Source organism: Eriocheir sinensis, chromosome 34, assembly GCF_024679095.1.
Source record: "Eriocheir sinensis breed Jianghai 21 chromosome 34, ASM2467909v1, whole genome shotgun sequence".
Classification (NCBI taxonomy): Eukaryota; Metazoa; Arthropoda; class Malacostraca; order Decapoda; family Varunidae; genus Eriocheir; species Eriocheir sinensis.
In genome coordinates, this window is record NC_066542.1 from 2966481 (window position 1) to 2994387 (window position 27907).

Here is a 27907-nt window from a genome sequence, read left to right on the forward strand (position 1 = left end):
TTATTTGCCTTTGATCCAAACGTATGCAGACCTACCACAGATGAGGTTCGTAAAAATGTCCTGTGATTGTTCCAATTTTTTATTTATATCGTGACACGGAAAGGGTTTTCTTTGAAATACAACTGAACTAGACTTTGCACTCGACCCATCAGGTGACTTATATTTTGGCAAGTGGCCCATTGAAGGAGGCAGCGGACAAGCTACGGGCTGTCCTACCGGCTTCCTCTGGCGAACAGTGTCTGTTAGTGAGCCAACTTCTAATTGAGAGAATTGCCCGGCCCCCCTAAAGGACGGAGGCGGTTGTAGCTCTATAGTGTCTGGTAGTGGCTCCACCTCACTGCTTGGTGCGGGTGGGGGCTGAAGTTCCCTCAGAGATACTTGGAGTTCTTCAGAAACTCTGGCCTGTGCGGGCGTTGTCTTGTAACCTTTGAATGCTGGAGCCCCATGCTCTGAACATGGTGGTCTGGGGGCAACACTCGAACCCTCCGCCTGGCGGTGGGAGTCGACAAAGCCAAGTCGTGACTGAGCCTCAGCACTCGCTCCCGCGGCCTGAGATACGGGACAAGATCCATGATGATGAAGAATCCCACTGGGCTCCTGAGGCTGACGGCCAACATAGGGCTGATAAAGCCTAGGATCCAGGCAGTGGGGTTGGGGCTGGGGCTGGGGCTCAGTGCATATGGCCTGAAGAAGAGGCTGGGTGCTAGATGATCGGAAATGCAAGTGGCCGCAGGGCGAGTGCGGTTTTGGCAGTGTGATGGGCGTCTGTGATGGAAGCTGCGTCCCCTCCGTGCACGGCATTCGATGGTTGACCGGGGAGAGACTGCTGAAGATTGGCGTGGCTTGCAGGTCCCACGGAGATGACCCTGACGATGAGCGCATCAGGCGAAGCTCTTCTGTGGTTATCGAAGACTGTAGAGGAAGTCTGAGCTCCCCTGATGAGGAGCCAAGCGGCCACGTGCCAGTGCCAGGAAGTAGCCTCAGCTCTGTGCCTGAATAAGACAACTGTCTCACATCCGCTGACGTCAGCAGCTGCCTAAAGTCTCTGGAGAAGATGAGAGGGTGTAGCTCTTCCGCCGAAGCCGTCTGGTGCCGCAGGTCCGCCGAGGAGGAGGGTGAAAGCTGTCGCGGGTTCCGAAGCAAATAAGGGATGCGCTGAATCATACCGTCGGGAGTCGCTACCACCTGGGACACCTGACACGCTGGCAGCTGTAAGTCGAGTGGAGAGGATGATAATTGGTGGATGTGCCTCTTTACCCGCGGGAGGGAGTTCCTGGACGCTGGCGGCAGGGCGGCGGCCGCCCGGCCCGCCGCGGTCAGGTCCGTGAAGGTAGAATCAGAGTCCGAGTCGGCCGTCTCTTCACTGTCCCCGAAAGCACTGTTCTGTGGAATAACAGAAGCAACCGTTAATGCCATTTGAAATATTTACATTTAGAATGATTGTATAAGTGTAAGGCTTTTGTGATGGGACTCACTTCACATAATTATACACGCCATATCAGTGCATCGAAACAAACAAGATATTGACCTATTCCGAGGAATTAATATTTTTTTCAAATATTCATTCCGAGATTCGAACCCTGGCCCCTGAAACGGGAAGGCAGACACTCTAGCGCCGAGCCAATGGGACCCCGCAGCCAGTGGCCTTTCAGAGTCTTTCCGTGTCTCGGATCATCACACTATTTTCCCTCCTCCATTTAGATAAATTTATGTGTGTATAATTGAGATCCTCATCTTACATTATATACTTATCTGAGAGACTAGGCCACTCACTTCCCTGTTCCCAACACAGGGGAAGCCAGCCAGGGAAGGAAAGGATCCTACCGCTGCCACCAGTTTGACGGAACTCGCTTCCCATCATTACATACGACATCTCAATGTCACGACACACGAAAAATTGATCTGTTCGGTAGAATAAATCATTTTTCACAAACATCAACTCAGGATTCGAACCCGGGCTCTTGAGACGGGAATCAGATACTTTAGCGTCGAGTCAAAGGGATTCCCGTGCCTTTAAGACTTATGAAGATTTTCTGCGTCACGGGCTATCATTCTTTCACTTAACAAAGAAGCAAATTTAACACCAACACACCACAGGGAGACGTGTCCATCCCCAGTCCTCACCCGCCTTACCTGTCTGTGGAGGCAGACCCCGCGGGGGAAGGACGTGTGTGTGTTGCCTTGGTTGTTGTCGTGGCTCCCTGCCACGGCCTGCCCTTGCTCTCCTTGATGCATGGTAGCCTGCGCAACGGTGAGAGTGGTGGAGGGCGTGGTCTGCTGGGTGGGGTCTGAGTTGGGCAGGACATCCAGACTGTCGGTAGGGCGACACAGGGAAGACACCACGTCAGGGTCGTAGGTGTCGGGATCAGGGACGGTGATTGTATTAGTGGTGGTGGTGGTGGTGTCGGTAGTGGCGGTGGGCGTCATGATGACAGTGTGGACGTGCGTGGGCGGCGGTGGACGCCTCATTTGTCTGGCCACGATCACGCCCGTGATAAGGATGAGGAGCAGCACTGCGCCCACCCCCACCAGGACCCCCAGCAGCGGCGGCACGCCCAGAATGCCCACTTGAGTCTGACAGGAAAACACACTTTAAATCTTCGCCGAACAAAACTTTTTCACCCAAAGCTGCCGGGCAAAACTTATTTAATTAACGAGGCGAATGTGTTGCCTGTGCTGCCAAAGTAATTGCCTGCGCCACCGCCTCGCTTGTCGCCTTTAGAGTGCATGATGATGCCATAAATATGCCCTAATAGCCATAGCAATTATTTTATTATTATTATTATTATTATTATTATTATTATTATTATTATTATTATTATATTACTCTTATTATTATTGGCAGTAGTAGTGGTAGTAGTGGTGGTGGTAGTAGTAGTAGTAGTAGTAGTAGTAGTAGTAGTAGTAGTAGTAGTAGTGGTAATAGTAGTAGTAGTAGTAGTAGAAGTAGTAGTAGTAGTAGTAGTAGTAGTAGTAGTAGTAGTACTGCTACTACTACTAGAACTACAAGATTTCCCTTCTTCTCTTCCCCCTGCCCTGCCCCTCTTCATCCCTTCCCCCCTCCCCCCCTCACCTCTGACGGCGTGTTGCTTGATGCTGGCGGTGTGTACCTCAAAGCGCAAGGCGTCGCTGCGGCCCCGTGTGTTATGAGCCGCCACCCGCAGCGTGACGCCCACCCCCGGCCGCAGCCCCGCCACCACCCACTCCGGGAACATGCTGCGGCGGGGGTTCGGTGAAGAGAAGGGAGAAATATACACGTGTTGGGCATTGGATAAAGTTTGTGTAAAAAAAAGGCATTCCGAGTATCTGCCCTAAAAATAATTAGTTTTTTTTTTCATCGCCAATGAGTTATTACATACTTCGTTGTCATCTTTTTGTGTACATTTCAAGTTCAACAAGTGCTGGAGAGTCAAGAATGGACGGTAAGATTTTCTGAGAAGCAAATTTGGTAGAATTAAAGAAAGCCGCTCTGTAGTTTTACATGATAACTACTTTTTTCCTCATTTAGTGACTTTTACCTGTTTTCGTCCGAATAAACATTTTTTCATGGAAAGTTACCGGAACAATACCAAATAATAGTGACCCAAATATATGACCTGAAATGAACAAACAATCCCTGGAAATGACCCTTCCCATGCTGTGATCGCCTGAAGAGTGTCGTGCTCACCTGGTCATGTTGGCGACTAGCTCGTTGTCCTGCCACGTCTCCAACGTGAAGTGCTGCGGGAGGCCGCCGTCAAAGCCCTCGAAGCAGGTGACCGTGAGGGCGTCGGTGGCGGGGCGGGCGTGCACCGTGCTGGGGTCTGCCGGGGACACGGAGCAGTTTGTGGGCGTGTCTGGCGGCCCCGCGGGCACCAAGGTCACCACGCAGGCTTCGCGCTGCTGCCCCACGCTGTTGGCGGCGCGGCAGAGGAAGCGTCCGTAGTCCTCGGGCGTGATGGGCATGACGATGATGCTGGAGGACAAGCCATCCACCCGCACGTCGTCGTCGGGCAGCTCCTCCACCGTGCCGTCCGCTCGCTTCTTGACCCACGACCACGTGACGTCCTCCGCAGGCTCCGCCTCCACCAGGCACTTGATGGACGCCGTGGAGCCGCGGGCCGCCCCCTGGGTCCTCTCCCGCCCCGTCCCGGCGCACACCGGAGCGTCTGGGGCAGCGGGGAGAGAGTTATGATAACGGGGACCTGCGTCATTGTTTATCGCTGTTGTTGTTACCGTTTGTGTTTGGTCGGTGTCGAGAATTTGTGTGTTTGAGCCGTAGATTGTCTTCTTTACGTTTCTTCCTGCGTGCATTCCCAAATGAGTTTGTGAAGGAACTTGGAGAGAGAGAGAGAGAGAGAGAGATTTGATTTGATTAATTTATTACGCCGTGAGCGTCAAACAAGTATACAAAAGTTGTGGTATACAGTAATTTGGAGGCAGGACACAAGATTATTGGTAAATGGACAAAATATAGATGCGAAAGTTACATTGGAAATAAGATATCCAATAGGTAGCACACACACACACACACACACACACACACACACACACACACACACACACACACACACACACACACACACACACACACACACACATATACCCCCACACACACAAAAACATAGAAACAAAGTCCTTCAGTACCCACCAAAGTGAGGATATTGCACAAGAATCTCGTCCAAATTGTCATCTTTTAACAAATATTTACAAATAGCAATCAAATCTTGGCCCCGCGGCATCAGGTGTCGAACAGCTGTACAATCTAAGCAGTAGTGGCTGATGGTGTTGGCTGCCGGAAGGTCACATAGTCTGCACGAGGAGTGGTGGGGCACATCCACCGCCTGTGACACCTGCCACAACGGTCGGTACCCCAGCCTCAGTCTGGCACTCACTACATTATGGCGTCGCACCATGAGGCCGAGGCGACGGTACTTGTGGGGACAGTTGACAAAATTTTCAAAGTGTCGTATAGAAACACTGTCACCTCGTTCAGCGTTTCTTCGTTCCACTACTAAGGCCTGTGAAGCAGTGTTCAATACACGTCTATAGCATTGAAGAGAGAGTGGGGCAGGCGCATTAGGATCGCGTAAGGCACAAGCAGCCTTTGCCAGGCTGTCTGCAGTTTCATTTCCAGCGAGTCCAACATGAGAGGGTATCCACACAAAAACTATCACAAGAGAATAATCGCGGGCCATGGCTAACTGATAAAGTATCCTATTCACTACACTGAGGCACACGGGTCGCGGAGAGGAGAGCGCATGAAGCGCCGACTTGGAGTCGCAGGCAATCACACCATTCAGTCTTTCCTGAATAAGAAGAGTCACGGCATCCAGGAGGCCATTAAGCTCACAATAGGTAGAACTAGACGCATTGGCGAGTCTGCGGCCGGCCCACCTGCCACCTCCTGGCGGGCCAATGGTGGGAGAGAACACGGCACGCTGCACTCCCATCTGGCTGCACGGATCCGTCAACGTAGAGATGAGGAGCAGAAGGAACAGTATTGGCCACACTGGCGATCGTCTCCAGGGCCAATTGTTTCTGCAGGGCCGGAAGATCAGCTTTTGAGGCAGGAGTGTAGGAGACAACTGGTAGAGGCACACGCCAAGGCGGGAGAGTTGGGCCGACGTCTGCAGCAGGAACATTAATGTTGAGCCTGATTAGCGTGGCACACACCCTCTTGATGAGGTTGCGGCCACCCGGTCGAATCAGGTGTCCTGGTGCGTTCGGGACCAATGCTGCTCTGATGACGTTGGAGTAGTGAGGTGCAAGGTGGGGAAAGCGCAGACACTTTACGGTGAAGTAGGTGGCATTAGTGTAGATTCGGTCCACAAGGGGTGTCAGGTTGAGCTCAGACTGCATGTTGACAACCCTGGTAGAGACTGAGCAACCGAGAATAAATCTCATGACCCTGTTTTGGAATCTTTCAAGTGGCTCAAGTGATGATGGTGGAAGCTGACATAACGCAGGAGAAAGGTAGTCAACAACAGAGCGCAGGAACAGTGTGTAGATGGTCTTGGCTATATGAATGGAGATTCCAGTGGCATTGTTAGCAAGCCATTTAACGGGAGCGAAGCGCTGCTGCAGCTTGTATAGGAGGTCTTGAACGATGGGGTGGATGCGTTGCCGCGCAGGTATGGCTGGGGTTATCCTAACAGGTGCCCCCAGGTAGAGGTACTGCGTGCAGCGAGGGACAACTCTACCTCCCAATGTAAAATCTGGAAGTGCTCTTGGGATACGATATGAGAAGATTCTGCTCTTCTCTGGAGATATGACAAGTCCACATGTAGTAGATGCATCATTGAAACTGTTAAGGAGGAGCTGGAGATCTTGTGGAGAGGATGAGTGAATGCAAAAGTCATCGGCATAACAGGTCACTGTAGTTCCCGGGATGTTAGGCAGCAGAGAGAGGACGCGGTGCATAAGAACATTAAACAAAAATGGACTGAGAACACCTCCTTGGGGAGTGCCCAATTCGTAGCCGCAAGGTGTGCTGCACTCTCCTTTGAAAAGGACTCGAGCAGTTCTGGTGCAGAGGTACCCTCGGATCCACTTCAGCAAACGTCCTTTCACGCCAAAGTCAACAAGTTGATCAAGGATGATTTCTCGGTTTGCAATATCAAATGCACTCTTCAGATCCAGGAATGCAACAACACTGGTGGAGGAGAGGCGGGAGTAAAGCTCTAGGAGGCAGTGGTGAGTCCCTCTCTGCGGCAGGAAACCATAGAGTCTGTTAGAGAGGTTGGGCTGGAGACGGTGCATTAGACGGGCGAGGAAGATACGCTCAAGCACCTTGCTGAAGCACGACGTCAGTGAGATAGGACGGAACTTGTCAGTGCCAGGCTTGGGGATGGGTACAATGATACTGGAAGTCCACGCTGGAGGCACGTGTCCTCTAAGAAAGCAGAGATTGTAGAGGCGAAGAAGAGGGTTGCCAGGGACCTGCTGGAGAAGACGCAGAACAGCGTATGTGATGCCATCCTCCCCCGGGGCTGTTGACTTGCCTTTCAGGAGGGCACGCCGGAGCTCATCGTCGGTGATTGGAACATCATCATCTTCATCTGTGCGCAACAGTGCATCCATCAGGCGTAGGGAACGAAGGCAGGCTCCAGTGGCGAGAGCGTCCCGAACAGGCGCAGGGAGGCTGGTGGTTCTTGACTGTTCGGACCAAGCTTCATTAAGGGACCGAGCATACTCAGCTGGGGAGTGGTGGAGAGCAGTGGGGGCTTTCTTCTTGACGAGCTTATTGATGAGGTGCCACATGGAACCCACGCTAGTGAGGTGATTTAAGCTGCTGGTGAGTGACTGCCATGAATCTCGCTGAACACACTGTTGTAAGGCCACAAAGTCGTCTCTGGAGCGCTGGTACTGATAAAGATGGTCAGGGTTGGGTGTCTTTGAAAGGCAAGGCCATCCTGCACTGCCATCTGTTCAGCCTGAAGTAATCGATCATTGAACGTCTTGGTGGCAACTCGGGGGCGGCTTTTAATGTGTGGTCTGGTGACATACTGGCTGTAGAAGTCATGCGTTGACCGTACAAGGGAAGAGTAGAGTTCATCAGGGGAGGCAAAGTTGAAGGTAGGAAGCAGGGCGGTCACGTAAGATATGTAAGTGGGACAGTATTTAGGGGGAATGGTGACGCGGGTACGAGTGTGTGGGACAGGTAGTGTGGACGGCAGTGAATAGTGAAATCTGAGGGCAACATGGTCTGAGAAAAGCACAGGGACAGATGAACACTTGACATGGGACGCCACAAGACCGGATGTGATGATGTAATCCAAGGTTCCCCCGTGTGAGTGGGTGGCCCCGCCAGTGTCCCAGCGGCTGAGTCGGTGTCTTCTGATGTAGTTGAGAAGGCGGGGCCCATTTCGATTCGGGACTGGGGAGGCGTCACCAAGGTCAGGGTGACGGGCATTAAAGTCGCCCATGTATATCATGCCGTGAGGCGATGGAGGCGGCAGGTCATCCAATAGTATAATTCCTGGGGCGGAGTACACATTACACAGGCGAAGCTTGCCACTCCCAAAAGTTATTTCCAGCAGTTGGTATGTCATGTCCGCACCCGCTGATGTTCGTATGAGTTTATGAGTGACAGAAGCGTGAACGTAGCTGATGAGTCCATTCCTTACCGGGTGGACATAGGGCACGTAACCAGTAAGCGGGGGAGCATTTCTATCACCCAGCAGAGGACCAACAAACGCTTCCTGAATAAAGATGACCGATGGATGATGTTGGTATACATAACCCTTCAGAGTAGCGAGCCTTGCCACGTTCCTGATGCCACGCGCATTCCAAGAGATGATTTCGAGATCCATTGTTCTATTGAGGTCTACTCTTAGGATGTCGGGAACCATGTATGGTGGGGGTGGTCAGGCGTGCCGCAGAGCGCTGTGCTCCACGTGAAGGAGGAGGAGGCTGCGCCTTCTCATCGGTCAGTCTCTCTACGGTATCAACGAGTGTGCCGACCCTCTCGGTGAGGGAGGTGACGTTGGCGATCAGGCTCGTGTGGGCATCAACAAGTGTGTCGAGCTTGGCTTCTGCGGCGGTGAATTTAGTTGCCAGTTCATCCAGTCGAGACTCGAGGGAATCAATCCGCGCTGTTACGCTGTTAACTTTCGATGTAAGGGAGGACACGGCGTCACGAAGGGCAGCAACTTGGGCATGGTGTGCGGTCGAGGCTGAGGCGCTTGTAGCAGCAGCGGGAGCAGAGCGGACCAACGGTGGCGGGGGAGCGGGAGGGGAGGCAGGGCTGACTCGGCGCTTCGCACATCCATGCCACACATTCACCCCCTTTTCATGGCACCGAGGACATTCCCAGTGAGCGGTGTCGGGCGCGGACTGCATGGGTGACTCATTGGTGGCTGATGACGCAGAAGAGGGTGGCGGCGGAGGGGCACTGTGAGGGCAGGTGCGCGTATCGTGGGCTTGAGCACACCAAGCACATTTCTTGGATGAAGAGCAGTAGCGGGAGATATGGCCAATCCCCCAGCATCTGTAACACGTTGGTTTATCATTTTCCAGTCTGCGAAGCTCACAGGCAGGAAGGAAGGGTAAAAAACTGAACTCAACGGAGGACGGAGGAGGGGAAGGCAGACTCCAGGTGGCCACGATACGGTTGATGGGCTCCCCATTTACATGGAATCGTCGAGTAGAATGGACTCCGATCAGTTCCTTGGCCAGCGATGGTGCGACTCCAACCGGATACCTTGTGACAAGGTAGCTAGGATATTTCCTTGGCCTTTCAGGGGAGTCCTGCATGTCAAGCTTTAGGGACAGAAACTCTCCAGCCACGACTCGCCCTATGATGTCCTCGCGCTTCCTTGAGATGTAGACGAAGCGCGACGTCACAGCAGACATTTTCACCTCAGCCAGACAACGATCTAACTGGAAGACTTTGTTGAGTTCTGACAACCACCGTAGTTTCGTTTCCACCGACGGGTTGCCTGGGAAAACGAGCTTTGCATAGTCTGCTCGCGGCGCAAACGCTGGTTGGACAGGGGCAGGTGTACTGGGAGGTGGTGGCGGCAGGGAAGAAGGGGTTAAGGGGCCAAGGGATGGGTGTGGCGGGCCCTTAGCAGGGGGGAGTGCAGCGGCCGCCTCGCGCGTGTCAGAAGTGGATGGTTGACCTGCAGGCGATAGTAAGGTAGGTGACTGATGCGCAGGGTGCATCTCGTTGTGTTTCAGAGTCTTGAGGGCTGGGGGGTTCAGTGAGTCGGTACTGGTGTCGGACGAGGAGTCGACACGGCGCTTATTGGCGACGGCAGTAAGAGGGGCGTGAGATTGGCTCGGGCTCGTGGGGGTGGATGACGTAGCGGCAGCCTGATGGTGGTCTAAGGGTGGCCAGTGACGTTCGGCGTTGACATGGGCCATACTCTCGTCGTCGTCACTGAGAGCAAGGTCCATTTCTAGCTGGGTCAGCGTCGCAGGTCCCGTATACTCCATGGTGGGGCGTGGGTAGCGACGTCACCAGCAATGAGGCAGGGACAGCGTTGCCATGACGACGTGACGTCACACTACCCTTACTGCGCATGCGCAGTGGCCAAAGGACCGGCCAGGAGGGGCCTAGGACTTAGCGTGTGAAATATAGGCCAATCTACAGGCTATGTCCAGACCCACTACATCCAACAACGTAACGTACAAGCTCTCTGGGTCCTACTGGAGTTCTGGGCTTGAGCTTGGCAGGGGCAGGGCACCAGGTCCTCCAGAAAAGGCACAAAAAGCAGGAGAAGGCACAGAGGCTCGTAAACAAAAGCCCTCTGGCGGAGATCTGAGAGAGAGAGAGAGAGAGAGAGAGAGAGAGAGAGAGAGAGAGAGAGAGAGAGAGAGAGAGAGAGAGAGAGAGAGAGAGACTATATTACGAAGATGATTGCAGTGGTGCTGGAATGTAGTTAGGGTATCTTTCAATGCCATATTCATTACACGTGTGATTTAACTCAAAGTTGCGGTGCATTCTCGACTGCTACAAGGTTGGAACGCTAAGTATGACACTATTTGGTTTACCTTTGTTCCTGCCATCTTAGGTTGGGCGTTATCACCCCTCAAAAAAATAATTAGTGTCATTTTAAGTCGTAAAATTAATAAGGTGAAGTCAAAAGTAACAACCATCTCGTCATTAATGGTCGGTGAAGCGAACCATGAGTCAAGGTGCCTCGTATAAACAACTCTTCACCCTCCTCCCTCCCTCCCTTCCTCTCCTCATTTCAGGACAAACAGTTACCAGTAACATCCTGCTTCTCGGTCATGTATATCTATATAATGTACTCGACTGTGATACATAATAATACATGATCAAAGACCACACGAATCAAATTTGCTGGGTCTCATGTCGTTACTAGATCGCAGTTTAATTCATATCTTCTGAAACATTTATTCCGTCTTCACTAGGGGGTTAAAGTTTTCAGATGTTGCCACAGTCACCTTTATTTTGGTGTCCACTATTCAAGAAAGTTAATGCCGTGTGCTTATCACGATATTCAATCCATAAATATTCCATATCCAAAGAAGGCCTCGGGTAACTTTATTCCACGGTGGGAGGGTTCACCCGTCAGGCTAGCAGGAAACCTACCGGCGGGGCGCGCGGGAGCCCGGCAGTGTGAGTGAGCACATTAGCTATAGTCTCGGCGGAGGTGTGCGTAGTGACCTGTGTTGTACATTCCCGTGCCGTGTGTCCCTTTATTACGTACTGTAACAAGAGTGTGTGTCCTGTCCGTGTGTCGCGAGTAACCTGCAGTTAGGCACAACGACGGAGGGTCAGCCGGAGAGGCCGAACACCGATGGTTGGTTAGTGCCCACGTGTGTTTGTCTCTCGTAGCAGCAGGGGCGACTAGTGATGTTTCAGGGATGCGAGTGTGACAGGATAGTCTTAGTACAGCCTTTAGTGTGCATCAGTATGTGTAGTTTGGCTTACAGAACTAGGGAGCGCAACTGTAATGAGCCAGTTTTGAAATATCTCTAATTTTAATTTTGAATGCATCACACAACTATAAGGTATTTAGTATCTACGTTTTTGATGTGTCATAGCTGTTATAGCATCATGTAACATTATCTTCCCTCATATCATGCAGAGGTATGAAAAAAATGAACCGTAGTTACGCGACATGAGGGTCTTGGGCACGAATTTGGTAGTGGCGTTGGCGGTGGGACAGTTTCGAGTCACCCTTTGCTGAATAATACGGACGGCAGCGGGGAACAAACGAAGCATGGAATAAAGCGAGTATCTTTTGCTGTAAAACATATTCATTTTAAAGCACCGAGGACCAACTGTAACTCACAAGAAAGACTAAGACACAAAGATAGACAGACAGGTGAGACCAGCACTTACGTTTAATGGACAGAATGACGGCATTGCTCGTGTTCTGCCCCTCGTGGTTGGTGGCCCCGCACGTGTAGGTCCCCGCGTGTTCCCGCCTCAGGTGCTGCAGGACGAGGCTCTGTCTGCTCACGATCACGCCCGAGGTCTGGTTGTGCGCCACCACCGAGCCCTGCACACCAAGGGAAGGGAGTCCGCGGGGTGAGTGAGGTAACGCGTCAGGGGAGGAAGAGACGTATGAACATGAAAAGTGTTTGTTCGTAACCTGAATTTGTTCGCTGAAATATGTGAAGGCTGCGTGGAAGGGAAGGGGAGAGGAAAAGAGAAAAGAAAGGGAGGAGGAGGAGGACGATGACAAAGTAAAGTAGATCATTATCTGACCTACAACCCTTTGTGAGATGAGGGGAGGGATGGGAGGAAGAGGAAACGATAGAAGTAAAAGAATGGAAAGAACGATGCAGGACGAAGAAGTGAAATGAAAGTGAACGTGAGCAATACAACTGACGTCTTAACATTACAGATGTAGGAGTTATCGCTGTCGCAGAAGCGGGAACACAGGATAGTTGTTAGCCTCACGAGAGAGAGAGAGAGAGAGAGAGAGAGAGAGAGAGAGAGAGAGAGAGAGAGAGAGAGAGAGAGAGAGAGAGAGAGATTATTATTGTTGGTGTTCTTGCTGTTGTTGGTAATTGTCTACATTTTCTTCTAATTCCTATGTATTTTCACTACTAACCCCATTATTACAATTACTCTATTACCACCATTGTAATTATTGTTATTGTTCCCCTTGTATTTTAGTGCTCGTAAGCGTTCCTTCTTCACCCTACTGAGACGAGGTTGAGCATTTGAGAAAGGGAATCGTGTCACAGTTTCGTTAATTAGCGCGGTGAGAGGAGACGATAATGCCGGGTTCTTATCGAGAGAGAGAGAGAGAGAGAGAGAGAGAGAGAGAGAGAGAGAGAGAGAGAGAGAGAGAGAGAGAGAGAGAGAGAGAGAGAGAGAGAGAGAGAGAGAGAGAGAGAGAGAGAGAGAGAGAGAGAGAGAGAGAGAGAGAGAGAGAGAGAGAGAGAGAGAGAGAGAGAGAGAGAGAGGGGAGAAAGAAAATGAGGAAGGAAGAAAGCGGGATGCATGGAAAAATATAAGAAAAGGAAGGGAAAGTAAAAGCAAGCAAGGAACGAAGGAAAGAATTAAGGAAAGGCGGATGTAAGAGACGAAAGAAGGAAAGACGGAGAAAAGAAAGAAACGGAAAGAAAGAACACTGAAGCGACCGTTCTACAGAGGGGCAGAGCATCATAAATATCTATGAAAAATTTAGACGCAGCGACGAAAGGGGCAGCAGGCGGAAGCTGAACCCTGGACGACAAACTTAGATGAGAGAACAAAACTTGGCCACGTACCTCAACGTTACTATAACAAGATACAGCGGGCCACTAACATGAAATTAGGGGCGAGAGATGGGAATAGGGAAGCTGATTGCAGAAGAAAGGAAGGCAGGAAGGAATGGCAAATATGTGAGGAAAGGGCAGGGTGAAGAGTAGGAGTGAGACGAAGAGGAGGAGGAAGATAAGAAGAATGGAAGAAATGACAGAGGTGACAGTAAAAGGGAAGGATGGCGGAAAGGAACTTGAGGAAGAGGAGGAGAATAGAAGGAAGCAACGTAAGGTAATGAGGTGGGTGTCTTAAGTGGCCGCGAAGGTGATGTAAAGTGACCGTGGAGCGTAGTGTGTTAAGGAGACTTTTGATCACAGTAAGGAAGAAGCCATTAGAAATTGATTGACGGGCAGGTAAAGAGAAAGACGCCAAGGATGTTTATGAAGACAGTGAGGAGGAGGAGGAGGAGGAGGAGGAAGAGAAGGAGGATAGAAGTTTGAGAAAGGAGAAGCGGAACTTATTAAAAACGAATGAAAGAAGAACTAAGATTAAATTTTGATAAGTGAGAGAAAGGTGTAATTACGAAGCCTTAAAATGAGAAGTGAAGACTAAAAAGCAAAAAGATGCAAGAGACGAAAGCCTGCACGAGAAGGAAAAGTGAGTGAGGGAACGTCAAGGTGTTAGCGGGACGCATATTTACGAAATGTTGTTGGGATTTTGTCGCGCGGAGGCTAGCCCCACCCCCTGCAGTGACGTCACGCTTTGATACCTCCTGATTGGCTGCTGCCTCCCTCCCTCTCTGCCTTGCTCTCTCTCTCTCTCTCTCTCTCTCTCTCTCTCTCTCTCTCTCTCTCTCTCTCTCTCTCTCTCTCTCTCTCTCTCTCTCTCTCTCTCTCTCTCTCTCTCTCTCTCTCTCTCTCTCTCTCTCTCTCTCTCTCTCTCTCTCTTAGAGACAAAATTGTGAGTTACCTTGAAAGCCACTCATTAATTGGAGACTCACAACATGGCTTCCGAAACAAAAGATCCTGCCTATCAAATCTATTAACCTTTTATAACGACCTCTTCACTGTTTATGACGTAACCAAATCACTGGACGTAGTCTATCTTGATTTCCAGAAAGCGTTTGATAAAGTCCCGCATCATAAATTACTTTACAAATTAAAGCAAATAAGTATTGACGGTCAAATAAACCAATGGATCGCGAATTGGTTGAGTAACAGACAACAAAGAGTAGTGATTGGCGGATTTAACTCAGAGTGGGCGGCGGTCACTAGTGGCGTCCCTCAGGGCTCGGTTCTTGGCCCAGTGCTCTTCATTATTTACATCAACGACGTGGATGTTGGACTCAATAACCGCATTAGTAAATTTGCAGACGACACCAAGATTGGTAACTCGGTTCTCACTGACGAAGACAGGCAAAGCCTCCAAGAGGATTTGCACAAAATTTCAGCTTGGTCGGATAGATGGGAGATGCCCTTTAACGTAGACAAGTGCCAGGTCCTTCAAGTTGGAACGAGGAATAAGTTCGATTACGAAATGCGCGGCGTTGAACTCAAAAGCGTTCAATGCGTCAAGGACTTGGGGGTCAAAATCGCGTCAAACCTCAAATTCTCACAGCAATGCATCGATGCAGCAAATAAAGCGAACAGAATCTTGGGCTTCATTAAAAGAAACTTTTTATTTAAGAATAAAGATGTAATACTCCCGCTCTACAACAGTTTAGTCAGACCCCACTTGGAATATGCGGTACAGTTTTGGTCTCCCCACCATGCAAAGGATATTGCTAAATTAGAAGGTGTTCAGCGTCGGGCAACGAAAATGATCCCTTCCTTGCGCAACAAATCATACGAAGAAAGGCTTTCTACCCTTAACATGTTCTCTCTTGAGAAACGTCGCCTCCGAGGAAAACTGATCGAATGTTTTAAAATACTTAATGGTTTCACGAATGTAGACAGATCAACATTGTTTATGATCGATGACACTTTGCGCACGAGGAACAATGGCGTAAAACTCAGATGTAGACAAGTAAATTCAAACTGCACCAAATTTTTCTTCACCAACGTTGTAGTGCGAGAATGGAATAAGCTCCCACCATCAGTGATCCAGTGTAACACGATTGACTCCTTCAAAAATAAGCTCGACCGTCACTTCCTTCAACTTAATATCAACTAGAGTAGAAATGCAACGTTTTGGAGTCTTCTGATTAATGTAAAATCACTTAGGTTTAAGGACAGACCACCAAGTCTGGACCATGGGGTCTGTGTGGTCTGATTTTCTATGTAAATCTATGTAAATCTCTCTCTCTCTCTCTCTCTCTCTCTCTCTCTCTCTCTCTCTCTCTCTCTCTCTCTCTCTCTCTCTCTCTCTCTCTCTCTCTCTCTCTCTCTCTCTCTCTCTCTTCAGAGTCAGCGCCCTGCCCTCACTCCGAGAGGTCAAACCGCACGCGCTCCCACTTCTGTGACCTCTCTCGCTTGCGACTCCACCCTCGTGTGCTGTACTGCACTGTACTTTAGATCTTGCTGTGCTGTGAGTCGTGTGCTATTTCGCGTTGTGCTGCGTACTGCTTATTGTCAACCGAGTTAGCTGCCTGCAGAGGTGTGCTGTTTGCTGTGCGACCATGTGCTTCGCTGGACAGGATTAAGTGTTGCCCCTATTTTTACTACTTTTCTCTGCCTGTATCTACCCTCTCGCCGTAGCGCCCTGTAAAACATATATACACAAAACACAGTGTTACACTCTTTCCGCCACATTCTTTATATATTTTCAGATTCTACTACTACGCCACTCCCTCAGAGGTGTGCAGAGTTACCTGACCTGACTTGACCAGAGTATTCCCCCGAGACATACTAATCCTCTTAATTACTTTCTCACCTGCGTCTCTCCCCCTCTCGTCCCTCGCGTTTCGCTCCTCCTCCTCTCTCGCCCCCCTCTCTCGCCTCCCCTCTCCATTGCCCCCCACCTCTCTCTCTCTCTCTCTCTCTCTCTCTCTCTCTCTCTCTCTCTCTCTCTCTCTCTCTCTCTCTCTCTCTCTCTCTCTCTCTCATAACTACCCCCCACCTGCCCCTCTCTATCTCTCCTTCCTCACTCCCTATCTCGTTCCCACCCTCTCTCTCTCCCTCCCTTTCCTTCGCCCTCTTCCTCCCTCCATCCCCATCTCCCTCCTACGCCTTCCCATCTCTCTCTCTCTCTCTCTCTCTCTCTCTCTCTCTCTCTCTCTCTCTCTCTCTCTCTCTCTCTCTCTCTCTCTCTCTCTCTCTCTCTCTCACACACACACACATTTCTTCTCGCTTATTCACGCGCGCGTCCCTCTGCCCTACGAAAAAGAAAAAGAAAAGCAAATATATAAATAAACACTACTCACTTGCTCTCTCCTCCTTACCAAGATGGCGCTAAAGAAATGCTCGACTTGCACAGGAAACTTCTCTGGTCATTTCTTCTCAGGACACTGCAAGATCTGCCTGTTGACACAGCAGATGGAAACGAGACTCCTTCAACAGGACGAAAGGCTGACGGCTGGCGAGAAGATCACCGAACTAACAAGTACTGTTGATACCTTGCAGGAGTTTATCCAGGCCAACATCGTCGCCCCTGCTGCAAGTGACGCCTTATCACCCTCCGCACCTGCACTCGATGCCCAGCCACCTTCCGAAGAAGACACGTCACAGGGGACCGGTAGAGCTGACGCTGAATGCTTCACCCCCGTGAGAGGAGGAGCCAGACCCGCCCCTAGAGCCATTTATCCTACTCATTGCTACAACAGATTTGCCATACTGGAGGAGGAGGACGAGGAACAGAGCACCTTCTTTGTCGGTGACTCTATGATTCGCCATCAGGTGGTTGAATTATGTGGCAGAGTCCCCCGTCGTAGGCGTAATTACTGTTATCCTGGAGCTGGTGTTGACGACATCACAGCTGCCCTGGACGAGGTCTCCGCTGTGGCCTCTAATGACTCACTCTTTGTTCTCCACACAGGTACAAACGACATCACCACGACCCGGTCTGAGGAACTGCTGGACAAGTACCGTAGGCTCATCCAGCAGTATAAGTCTAAATCCCCTAATATTTTGATTTCAGGAATTCTACCACGGACGTGGGATGAGGGCGACTTCTACAGTAAGGCCTTCAGCCTCAACAACCGCCTGCAGACTCTCTGCGGAGAGCTTGACGTCGAGTTCTTTAACGCCTGGAACCATTTCTACGGCCAGAGTAAACTTTTCCATAGGGACGGCATACACCTGTCCCCCATCGGAGTAGCCAGATTCGGAAGGCTCCTCAACGACGCCGTACGTAACGCCCGAACAAGAAAAAACGACTCTCAGCCACGTCCTTCCATTCCGCCCGTGTAAATAGACACCATACACCACAACAAACTCGTAACACTGAACCCTCCAGTACCACCACCTCTATTACCAAGCCTCAATATAACCTAAGAGTCCTTAGTTTCAATGCGCGTAGCCTAAGAGACAAGTTTGATGAACTGCGATGTCTTGCTCTGACAGAAAACTTTGACGTAATTGCTATAACCGAAACATTTATCGACACCACTAATATTGATTTAAGTTCCGAACACAACATAGATGGCTACAGACTCTTCAACAATGATCGTGTAAACCGTAGAGGTGGCGGTGTCGCCCTTTTTGTCAAAAGCTATTTACAACCCACTGACAAAACACCAAGAAACAGTAACGTTGAACATTTGTGCGTGCGAGTAAACACTGTAAAGGTCAATTTAAATATATCTGTCACTTACAGGCCTCCGGGGCAATCACTCGATGCCGATCTTGAAATGTACAGCGTCTAGGCAGTCGCTTAATAACAACGACTCACTGATACTAGGAGACTTTAACCTCTCCCATATCGACTGGGCGACACTGTCGGGTACAGAAGGTGAGTCCCACAGAATGATCGAATTTTTAGAGGAAAATTATCTAAGCCAAATGGTTTCTGAACCAACTCGACAAAATAACATACTTGACCTTGTTATAGCGACCCAAGATAACCTAGTCAGTAATGTCACGGTAGGAGAACACCTCGGTTCCTGCGATCATAAACTAGTGCGCGTTGACATTAGAGCTCAAACATCGGTGACTGAAAATAAAGTAAAGGTGCCCAATTTCAAAAGAGCCAACTTCGTAGAAATCCGACGAAAACTAATAGATATGCAACTATCAGATGATGGCAATGTAGAGGACGCCTGGCTAAGCTTTAAAAATCACTTACTCACTCAGCAGGACACATTTGTCCCCTTGTGCGAGAAGCGACTTAACATTAATAAAAGCCCACCTTGGTTTAATAGCGAAATTAAACACTCAGTCAAGGAGAGAAAATTGTTTTACAGGTTAAAGAAAGAACAAAGCACGCCCGAAAACATTAGACTCTACAATGATGCCAGGCGACGAGTAAACAGATTAGTGCGTCAGGCAAAGCGTAGATATGAAGAAAATATTGCAGCCAACTGTAAAAATAATCCGAAATCCTTCTTCAGTTACATAAACAACAGAAAGGCGATCAGAAGTGGAAATGGACCCTTAACAAACAGCGACGGTGCACTAGTGACTGACAGCCAACACGTTGCAAACCTATTGAACAATTGCTTTTCCTCGGTGTTTAATAATAAGAGTCCTCCCACTACTACCACCAACACCAGTACTAATGTAAATCCCGAGCATACATTGCCTAACTTTGAAATAAATCCCGATGAAGTCCTTAAAGCCCTCAAATCACTTAAAACAAATAAAAGTCCTGGACCTGACAAAGTATATCCAACTCTGCTGAAAGAAACAAAGAGCGAAATCTCTCCTCCCTCACAACCGTATTCAATATGCCCTTGCGACAAGGCATCGTCCCTTCAGATTGGAAAAAGGCTAACGTGACACCGATTTTTAAGAAAGGAGACAAAAAAGTACCAGGTAATTACAGGCCCATTAGTCTAACTTCGGTTGTAGGTAAGCTACTTGAGGGCATAATTAGAGACAAAATTGTGAGTTACCTTGAAAGCCACTCATTAATTGGGGACTCACAACATGGCTTCCGAAACAAAAGATCCTGCCTATCAAACCTATTAACCTTTTATAACGACCTCTTCACTGTTTATGACGTAACCAAATCACTGGACGTAGTCTATCTTGATTTCCAGAAAGCGTTTGATAAAGTCCCGCATCATAAATTACTTTACAAATTAAAGCAAATAGGTATTGACGGTCAAGTAAACCAATGGATCGCGAATTGGTTGAGCAACAGACAACAAAGAGTAGTGATTGACGGATTTAACTCAGAGTGGGCGCCGGTCACTAGTGGCGTCCCTCAGGGCTCGGTTCTTGGCTCAGTGCTCTTCATTATTTACATCAACGACGTGGATGTTGGACTCAATAATCGCATTAGTAAATTTGCAGACGACACAAAGATTGGTAACTCGGTTCTCACTGACGAAGACAGGCAAAGCCTCCAAGAGGATTTGCACAAAATTTCAGCTTGGTCGGATAGATGGGAGATGCCCTTTAACGTAAGCAATTGCCAGGTCCTTCAAGTTGGAACGAGGAATAAGAAGTTCGATTACGAAATGCACGGCGTTAAACTCAAAAGCGTTCAATGCGTCAAGGACTTGGGGATCAAAATCGCGTCAAACCTCAAATTCTCACAGCAATGCATCGATGCAGCAAATAAAGCGAACAGAATCTTGGGCTTCATTAAAAGAAACTTTTTATTCAAGAATAAAGATGTAATACTCCCGCTCTACAACAGTTTAGTCAGACCCCACTTGGAATATGCGGTACAGTTTTGGTCTCCCCACCATGCAAAGGATATTGCTAAATTAGAAGGTGTTCAGCGTCGGGCAACGAAAATGATCCCTTCCTTGCGCAACAAATCATACGAAGAAAGGCTTTCTACCCTTAACATGTTCTCTCTTGAGAAACGTCGCCTCCGAGGAAAACTGATCGAATGTTTTAAAATACTTAATGGTTTCACGAATGTAGACAGATCAACATTGTTTACGATCGATGACATTTTGCGCACGAGGAACAATGGCGTAAAACTCAAATGTAGACAAGTAAATTCAGCCTGCACCAAATTTTTCTTCACCAACGTTGTAGTGCGAGAATGGAATAAGCTTCCACCATCAGTGGTCCAGTGTAACACGATTGACCCCTTCAAAAATAAGCTCGACCGTCACTTCCTTCAACTTAATATCAACTAGAGTAGAAATGCAACGTTTAGGAGCCTTCTGATTAATATAAAATCACTTAGGTTAAAGGACAGACCACCTAGTCTGGACCATGGGGTCTGTGTGGTCTGATTTTCTATGTCTCTCTCTCTCTCTCTCTCTCTCTCTCTCTCTCTCTCTCTCTCTCTCTCTCTCTCTCTCTCTCTCTCTCTCTCTCTCTCTCTCTCTCTCTCTCTCTCTCTCTCTCTCTCTCTCTCTCTCTCTCTCTCTCTCTCTCTCTCTCTCTCTCTCTCTCTCTCTCTCTCTCTCTCTCTCTCTCTCTCTCTCTCTCTATATATATATATATATATATATATATATATATATATATATATATATATCTTAGATGCAGAGAGAGAGAGAGAGAGAGAGAGATAGCTGATGAGAATGACGCAACTCTCTCTCTCTCTCTCTCTCTCTCTCTCTCTCTCTCTCTCTCTCTCTCTCTCTCTCTCTCTCTCTCTCTCTCTCTCTCTCTCTCTCTCTCTCTCTCTCTCTCTCTCTCTCTCTCTCTCTCTTATAGGTGCAGAGAGAGAGAGAGAGAGAGAGCAAGAGAGGAGGTAGGCAACAACCAATCAGGAGGTATCAAACCGTGACGTCACTGCAGGGGGTGGGGCTAGCCTCCGCGCGACAAAATTCTAACAACATTTCGTAAATATGCTGGCGGCATAGCACAAGGCGCGTGTCCATAAGGAAATCAACAAAGCCTGAATAAATAAAAATCATGACGTCAAGAAAAGAGGACGGAGAGAACAGTAAAAACTAAGTGGAGTCGAAACTGAAGGAAGGTAGACAAAAGGAGTATTAAAAAGAGGGAGGAAAACAAAAAAAGAAAAAGGGTGTAACTTTAATATGGAATTTTGAAACCAGAGCGCAAAGGAATATGTGAGCAGGAAACAGTTGAGGTTGCTGAAGAAAAAAATAGAAAACAGAGAAAAGTTTGTGAAAGAGGAGAGACAGATGGAGGAGAGAGGAGCAGAAAAGTAGAGTGAAGATAATTATATAGACAGCGAAGGACTGAATGGAAGGCAGACGGAAGAAATAATGGCAGAGAAGGGCGTTGAAGGGACAGGGGGAAAACCAAGTAGGTAACGGAAGGGTGAAGGAAGGATGGCAGAGGGAGTTTTAAAAATGAAATTCGGTATAGAAACAATTGTATATTTTTTTATTTGTTTTAGGGAACGGGGGACTAAAGGAAGGAGAAACTGTAGGAAGAGACGAGAAATACAATAAAAGGACCGAAATATAGCGGCAGTAATGTTGAGCATCTCGTGTACTACTCACGTTGTGGTACCAGATGACGCGCTTGTACGGAGGGTTGGCGGTGATGCTGCACTCGAAGTAGACATCATCCCCCTCCTTCAGGCTGCTGGGGTTGACGCGGCGACCCATCGACAAGCGGACCTCGGGGGCGTCTGTGTCGGGGAAGGGGAGGGAGGGAGAGTGGCAGACTATCAGTAAGGCTCCGTCTGTCCCTGATCCTGCCAAATTAGTGTCGTTAAGAGAAAGAGAGCTTTAGTTTTTTTTTTATTGTTTCAGTGTTGCGTTGTGCTCACAGTGGACAAAGGAGAATATTGGTTGTAGTTTGGAATGAGCTCTAAATTCCAGTTTTCTTTTTCCTCGTGTTTTTTTTTTTCCTTTTGCACATAAACACAAAGGGCACGAACTATTTTACTGGATATACAAGTTCTAATATTTGAAAGTACTTGTCTGTCCATTTTTTTTCTTTCTGGACGCCCTTGCTCGGTGGTCCTGTTCCTGGCTCAATAATATCCAAGCGATGCTGGCACAACGAGAGGCACTAGGTCATAAATCTTTGATGTTTATTTATTGTGTGAAAAAGCAATGATTTACACCTAAGTAATGATACATTCATGAGTCTATATATATATATATATATATATATATATATATATATATATATATATATATATATATATATATATATATATATATATATATATATATATATATATATATATATATATATATATATATTCACTTGTATAAAACCTTCCACAATAATTACGAAAAAAAAAATATTGTTCACGCAGTAAACGCACCAACATCAGACAGATATTAACAGCTTCTAGCTGCAATGTACCGTCATTTCTGTTAAGCATTCGCGTGTCCTTTGCCAATGAATAATAAAAGTCTTAATCTTTTTCCCATTACTCGTAGCTGCAATTTGTAGCTTTTATTATCGCATCGCGACATCTTGTGTCTTCCCGGTACCAGTGAAAGGGAAAGACCGAGGCCAGATGAGGCCACAGTGCTGCCGCGGCACAAGCGAAGGAGTATATTTGCTTCCTGTGTGATTATTCGATTATAGCACTTGATATATGCGGGCGCGTATAAAACTGTATACAGGAGGTGGTGGCCGTCTTAAGCAAACGGGAATCATGTTAATGCCATATTGCCTCCTAGTACAGCCAACAATTGTCTAATTTTCAACCACAGCCTATTGTCAAATAACACCGTAGGCTGTCCACCACCTACACCATCACCACCAAGCACCACCACCACCAGCCATATCACACCATCACACATCACCATAAGGCATGAAGCCGGAAAGCGTCTGCCGTTGCTAAACGTGACCTTAAACAAAATTGGTCTCGTACTTTTCCTTGTAATTTCTTTCTCCGTTTTCTAATTACATCAGTTCCACTGGAGAGAGAGAGAGAGAGAGAGAGAGAATGCAGCGGTGCGTTATGATTACAAGCCGCCGTACATTCCTCACTAACACTGAAAAGTAAATACGTGCATGAGCCGAGCATCGTGGGCTTCGGTATTTCATTTCGGTGAACATTCTAGTCAACATATTTTGTCTCTGCGTGATCAAAATATTTTTCAAGGCTCCATTAGAGAGTGAAGTGCATGGACGCGGTACTTGTTTTGATAGGAAAGAGAACTACGGTATTCAGTATGCTTCAATATCTCCCCGGCAAAAAGCATAACTTGAATATTTATATATTATTGTGTTCGCATTCTATTTACGTCCTGCTAACCATGCTTCCGGTGTTTTCGCCTCGGTTTTCCACACACACACACACACACACACACACACACACACACACACACACACACACACACACACACACACACACACGCACACGAGCGTAATGCCCAGGCCCTGTAAAACTACAATTAGGTAAATACACACACACACACACACACACACACACACACACACACACACACACACACACACACACACACACACACACACACACACACACACACACACATTGTATTCATTATCTCCCGAATAATCTGAAGTAGTCCTGCTTCCCTTACTCTCGTCACTTCGTCTTGCTTCCTTCATTACATCAGGGAAGAGGATTACACTGATGGGCGGTACAGGTGAGAACACGGCGCGCGGCGTGAAGAAGGATGGGATGGTTGGCTAAGGAAGGGCAGCAAAGGAGGGCACCGGCAAATGAGATTGAAAAGGTGGCGAAGAAATAAGAGAATATTGAACCAGATGCTGAAGGGTGGGAGGAAATGATTATTCGAAATTAATCTCAATTGGAAGCACTGCGGGTGAGGGGTTTATTAGCCGTAATTAGCCGCGGAGTGCACCTGTTAGTTTTCGAGTGGTTGATGCGGTGCCTGCCATGCTTTAGTGGACTACCTTTAGCATTTTAAGCCGTGATTACTTAACTTTACAACCCAACCAGCACTGATGTAATTGGCCACTATGGGTTCAGAGAGTGAAATGGATGTTGCTTTTGATGTTGAATTACTTGCTCTTCTTGTTAAACAGTGTTCCTGGTATTCGCAATCACGTGTACAATACAGCTTTAACATTACTAGCGTCTTAGGGTGGACAGAATGATCCACGCTTTACGATCTGTGTTTTACATGTTAAAGCAATTATCTACACTCGACATCGCCGTCACCTCCTCGTCGTTATTAGTGAAGAACACAATAACCTTAACAATATTCACCTTCATGCTACCAGTTATTGTGTTGATTTTATTCGGTGTTGAGTGTGTTATCAGATTGCCTCATATGCCTGGGAGTTATGTAACAAGCTCTCTCTCTCTCTCTCTCTCTCTCTCTCTCTCTCTCTCTCTCTCTCTCTCTCTCTCTCTCTCTCTCTCTCTCTCTCTCTCTCTCTCTCTCTCTCTCTCTCTCTCTCTCTCTCTCTCTCTCTAATATCAACTAGAGTTGAAATGCATCGTTTTGGAGCCTTCTGATTAATGTGAAATCACTTAGGTTTAAGGACAGACCACCTAGTCTGGACCATGGGGTCTGTGTGGTCTGATTTTCTATGTAAATCTATATAAATCTCTCTCTCTCTCTCTCTCTCTCTCTCTCTCTCTCTCTCTCTCTCTCTCTCTCTCTCTCTCTCTCTCTCTCTCTCTCTCTCTCTCTCTCTCTCTCTCTCTCTCTCTCTCTCTCTCTCTCTCTCACACACACACACACACACTATGGTTAACAGTGTAGGTAATGAATGATAGGTCAATTTTATCATTAGACAGGCGTAGTTGACAGTAGCATTTCATTTACGCATTAGGATAAAATGTTATATAACCAAAGAAACAAACTGTATACGTGTTTTGTCTCTACTCTTATTTGTTTGTATAATGAACATGAACAAGTGCTTTGATGTTGCTCTTCTCTGTATCAGTTTCTTACGCTCTGTGAGATTAGTTTAGCTTGTTAATTGCCATGCTTTGATGTAAGACATGCACACCCTCTGATACTCTCAACATAAAAGGCTATCTTCTGTCTTTCCCCTTGTCTCGGCTGCTTATCTCCTTTTCTCCTTGCTCACCTCTCTCTCTCATTTCTCTTTGGTCTTTGTTTGTAGTTTGTGTCTCTTCCCTTATCACTAACGTTCTTATATCCAGTGCTCCTCATGGCTCTTCCTTCTCCACCTCGTCCCTCTCCAGCACACCACACACCCTGCATCGCTCTGCCCTCCTGTTCCCGCTTGCCACACGTCTTGTCACCCACGTGTCAAGTTAAGTCTATATTACTTTCCCGTCTATTTCCTAAAGGAGGAGAGAGATCATATCGCAATTTTGAGTTGAGATTGAAACTTTGAAAAAGAATGCATCCGTTTCAGTAACAAAAAGTTCGGATTAGTAAAACGCATGAACCCAAAACACTTACTTCAAAGGCCTCGGCAAAGCTCAGGCGAACAAAAGTGGACAGAGCGGCGGCTGCAGGGAGGTTTCATATTGTAGCTCTTATATTATGCACGTGGATTCACCGCCTAAGACCCGTGAAAGGCGTCATGTGACGAGATTTGTCCCGGTGTTGATTGTACGTGAATAATTGTTTATTATAGGACCGTGAATTCAGATTATGCACCACTATGAGTGCAGTTAGTGTGTCGAACTCGTTTATAAGATATTGAAAAAGTGAAAACTTGGGATTGATTTCACTCCTACGATAAAAATTAGAGGCGTCTTTTAGCTTCTGCACCCTAACTTCACAAAATAGTCTAACACCTCTCTCTCATTATCCTCAACTTTCTTATTCAAACAACCTCACTCGCTCACCCTTACGACAGCACAGCTTGGACGCGGTCTTCACACCAACAAACTCTTAGTCTAGCGTATCTTCATCCCCGTAAACAACTTCACTTCCTCACCTTGACCCCATTGCAGACTTAGAGTACAAAACTCACTCTGATAAAAGAAAAACGCATGACACACTCCTCTTTCTTCCCCTCACACTTTCCCTTCCCCTTCCCGACAAGAACAGTGACGCACTCTCACACCAACGGCTCACTCCATCTTTCACCTTTACACACACAGGTTGCGACCTCCACCATAACACAGACACACAACAACACACATTTATCAAGCTAATTAAAGAGAAAATACTGCCATTAGTCCCCTTCCTTTCAAAATGCCACCATTCCTCACAGTCCATTCCTCAGTCACTCCTTCCTTCACACAACATTGAGTTTTCATCACTTAAGCTGACACTGTAGCGCCCTCAAACTGACACAAGAAGCAAGACTCCCTCCCTCTAGCACAGTTTCCCTTTTACTCACAGTAGACGCTCAGCTTGATGGAGTCTGACAGGTGGCGTTCCCCGGGCAGGGCGGGGTTGGAGGCGGTGCAGGTGAGCGTCGCCCCATTGTGTTCCCGCCTCACCAGCAGCGTGAGCGTGGCGCTGGTGACGTTGCCTCCCGCCTCCACCTGAGGGCGAGGACGGCAAGAAGAACAAAGCGACTCACATTCTCCTCTCTCTCTCTCTCTCTCTCTCTCTCTCTCTCTCTCTCTCTCTCCTGGACGCTAATTCTTATTACTCTTAACTCATTTTCACTTAAATTCTTTATTCAATTCTATTTCTGTCTCCCTCTCCCTCTTCACTAATAATCTTATATTCCTTCCTCAATGTCGCACTCTCCTTCCCTCCTACTCTCCATACCGATTTTGCTAATTTTCCTTTTCTGTTGTCCCCTCTCCCACCGCTCACCTTACTATCCCTTCACTTTACTTTTTACACCAATCATCGTCTTTCCTACCTTTTCACACCTTGCTGGCATTTCCCTCCACCCCACGATTGCCGTTACCAGAGGAAAGAAACAGTACTAGTCGATTACGAAACTGCAATCATATTATATATTTTCTCCTTTTTCCTTATTTTTTTTTTGTGTGTGTTTCTTTTCTTCCTTTTCCCTTCCCTCCTTTTCTTCTTATTCTACAATCTCGGACTTGCCTCGCCTCTTCCTTGCTTCCCATTTATCCAACAATTTTCCTCTTTTCGTCCACAAACTTGTGCCGTTAGTGTAGTTTATAGAGCAGTGCGCGCTCCGTATTCGACAGAACTCGTCTTGCCGCTCAGTATTTCCCTGTTTTTCTCTTATTGTTACCATAATTTTATCTCTCTTCGCTTTGCACATCACATTTCATTTAGCGTGCGTTGGGTAAAAGTTTCTGCTGCCTTGTTCTGCTTGCGTGAAAGTTAATAATCATCTTTCCATCAGAGTGTACGTACCAGACCAAAACTTCCTTCCCCACATTGCACCCAAGTTCCCTCCTCCAGCCCTCCCTCCTCATACTTACTCTCGCGTATGTCCCGTCCTGTTCTCGTCCCCCGTTTCTTTATCTATCAGTACAACGGCGTAATGAATTATCATGCCACACTAGTAGATAATTTATGTTAACAAAGGATGGTCGTGTGCGTCGAGAGGTCACTATATAAAAATAAAATAAAAAACACTGGAGGCAGACGACGGAAGAAGACACGACACTTCCCAAACCATACACAAATCAAATGCTACTTCGTCTCTTCCTCCCTCCATGTACTCCTTCCCGTTCCTCTTCCATCCACCCAGCTTTCCTCTTTTCTCTGCCTTGTAATACTTACTGCGTAAGACACCGGAGACAGCCGCTTGTGTCCGTTCCACCAAATAATGAGGGCGGGGGGGTGGGAGCCCGCAGCACGGCAGCTAAGTCGCAGCTCTGTGCCCGCCGAGGCTGCCGCACCGGGGCTCAAGATCCTCACTGTCACCGGCGGCACTGTAACAGCATAGAGAAACAGAGATAGATAGAAGTTTAGAATGAGGCTGTCGTAAAAAG

The 27907-nt window shown here is 47.7% G+C and overlaps 1 protein-coding gene across 1 annotated transcript; it reads right to left on the reverse strand.

Moving 5' to 3' along the window:
- On the reverse strand, positions 1 to 27826 carry LOC127007182 (uncharacterized). The gene is made up of 8 exons (XM_050877896.1): positions 27696 to 27826; positions 26374 to 26521; positions 21642 to 21772; positions 11801 to 11960; positions 3668 to 4148; positions 3081 to 3216; positions 2134 to 2574; positions 1 to 1383 (listed from the first exon to the last, which is right to left on the reverse strand). The coding sequence occupies exons 3-8, from the start codon at positions 21747 to 21749 to the stop codon at positions 1 to 3; spliced, it is 2709 nt and encodes a 902-aa protein (XP_050733853.1). The 5' UTR covers positions 21750 to 21772; positions 26374 to 26521; positions 27696 to 27826.
- Positions 27827 to 27907: the final 81 nt, after the last annotated feature.

What these genes read in the sequence shown, in the direction of transcription:
- LOC127007182 (XM_050877896.1), bottom strand. Translation starts at nt 21,749, where the DNA reads ATGGGTCGCCGCGTCAACCCCAGCAGCCTGAAGGAGGGGGATGATGTC. An exon ending in CTAGTCGCCAACATGACCAG is followed by an intron (nt 3,217 to 3,667) that starts GTGAGCACGACA and finishes CCCCCGCCGCAG; the next exon opens with CATGTTCCCGGAGTGGGTGG. An exon ending in CCAGCATCAAGCAACACGCC is followed by an intron (nt 2,575 to 3,080) that starts GTCAGAGGTGAG and finishes TTTTCCTGTCAG; the next exon opens with ACTCAAGTGGGCATTCTGGG.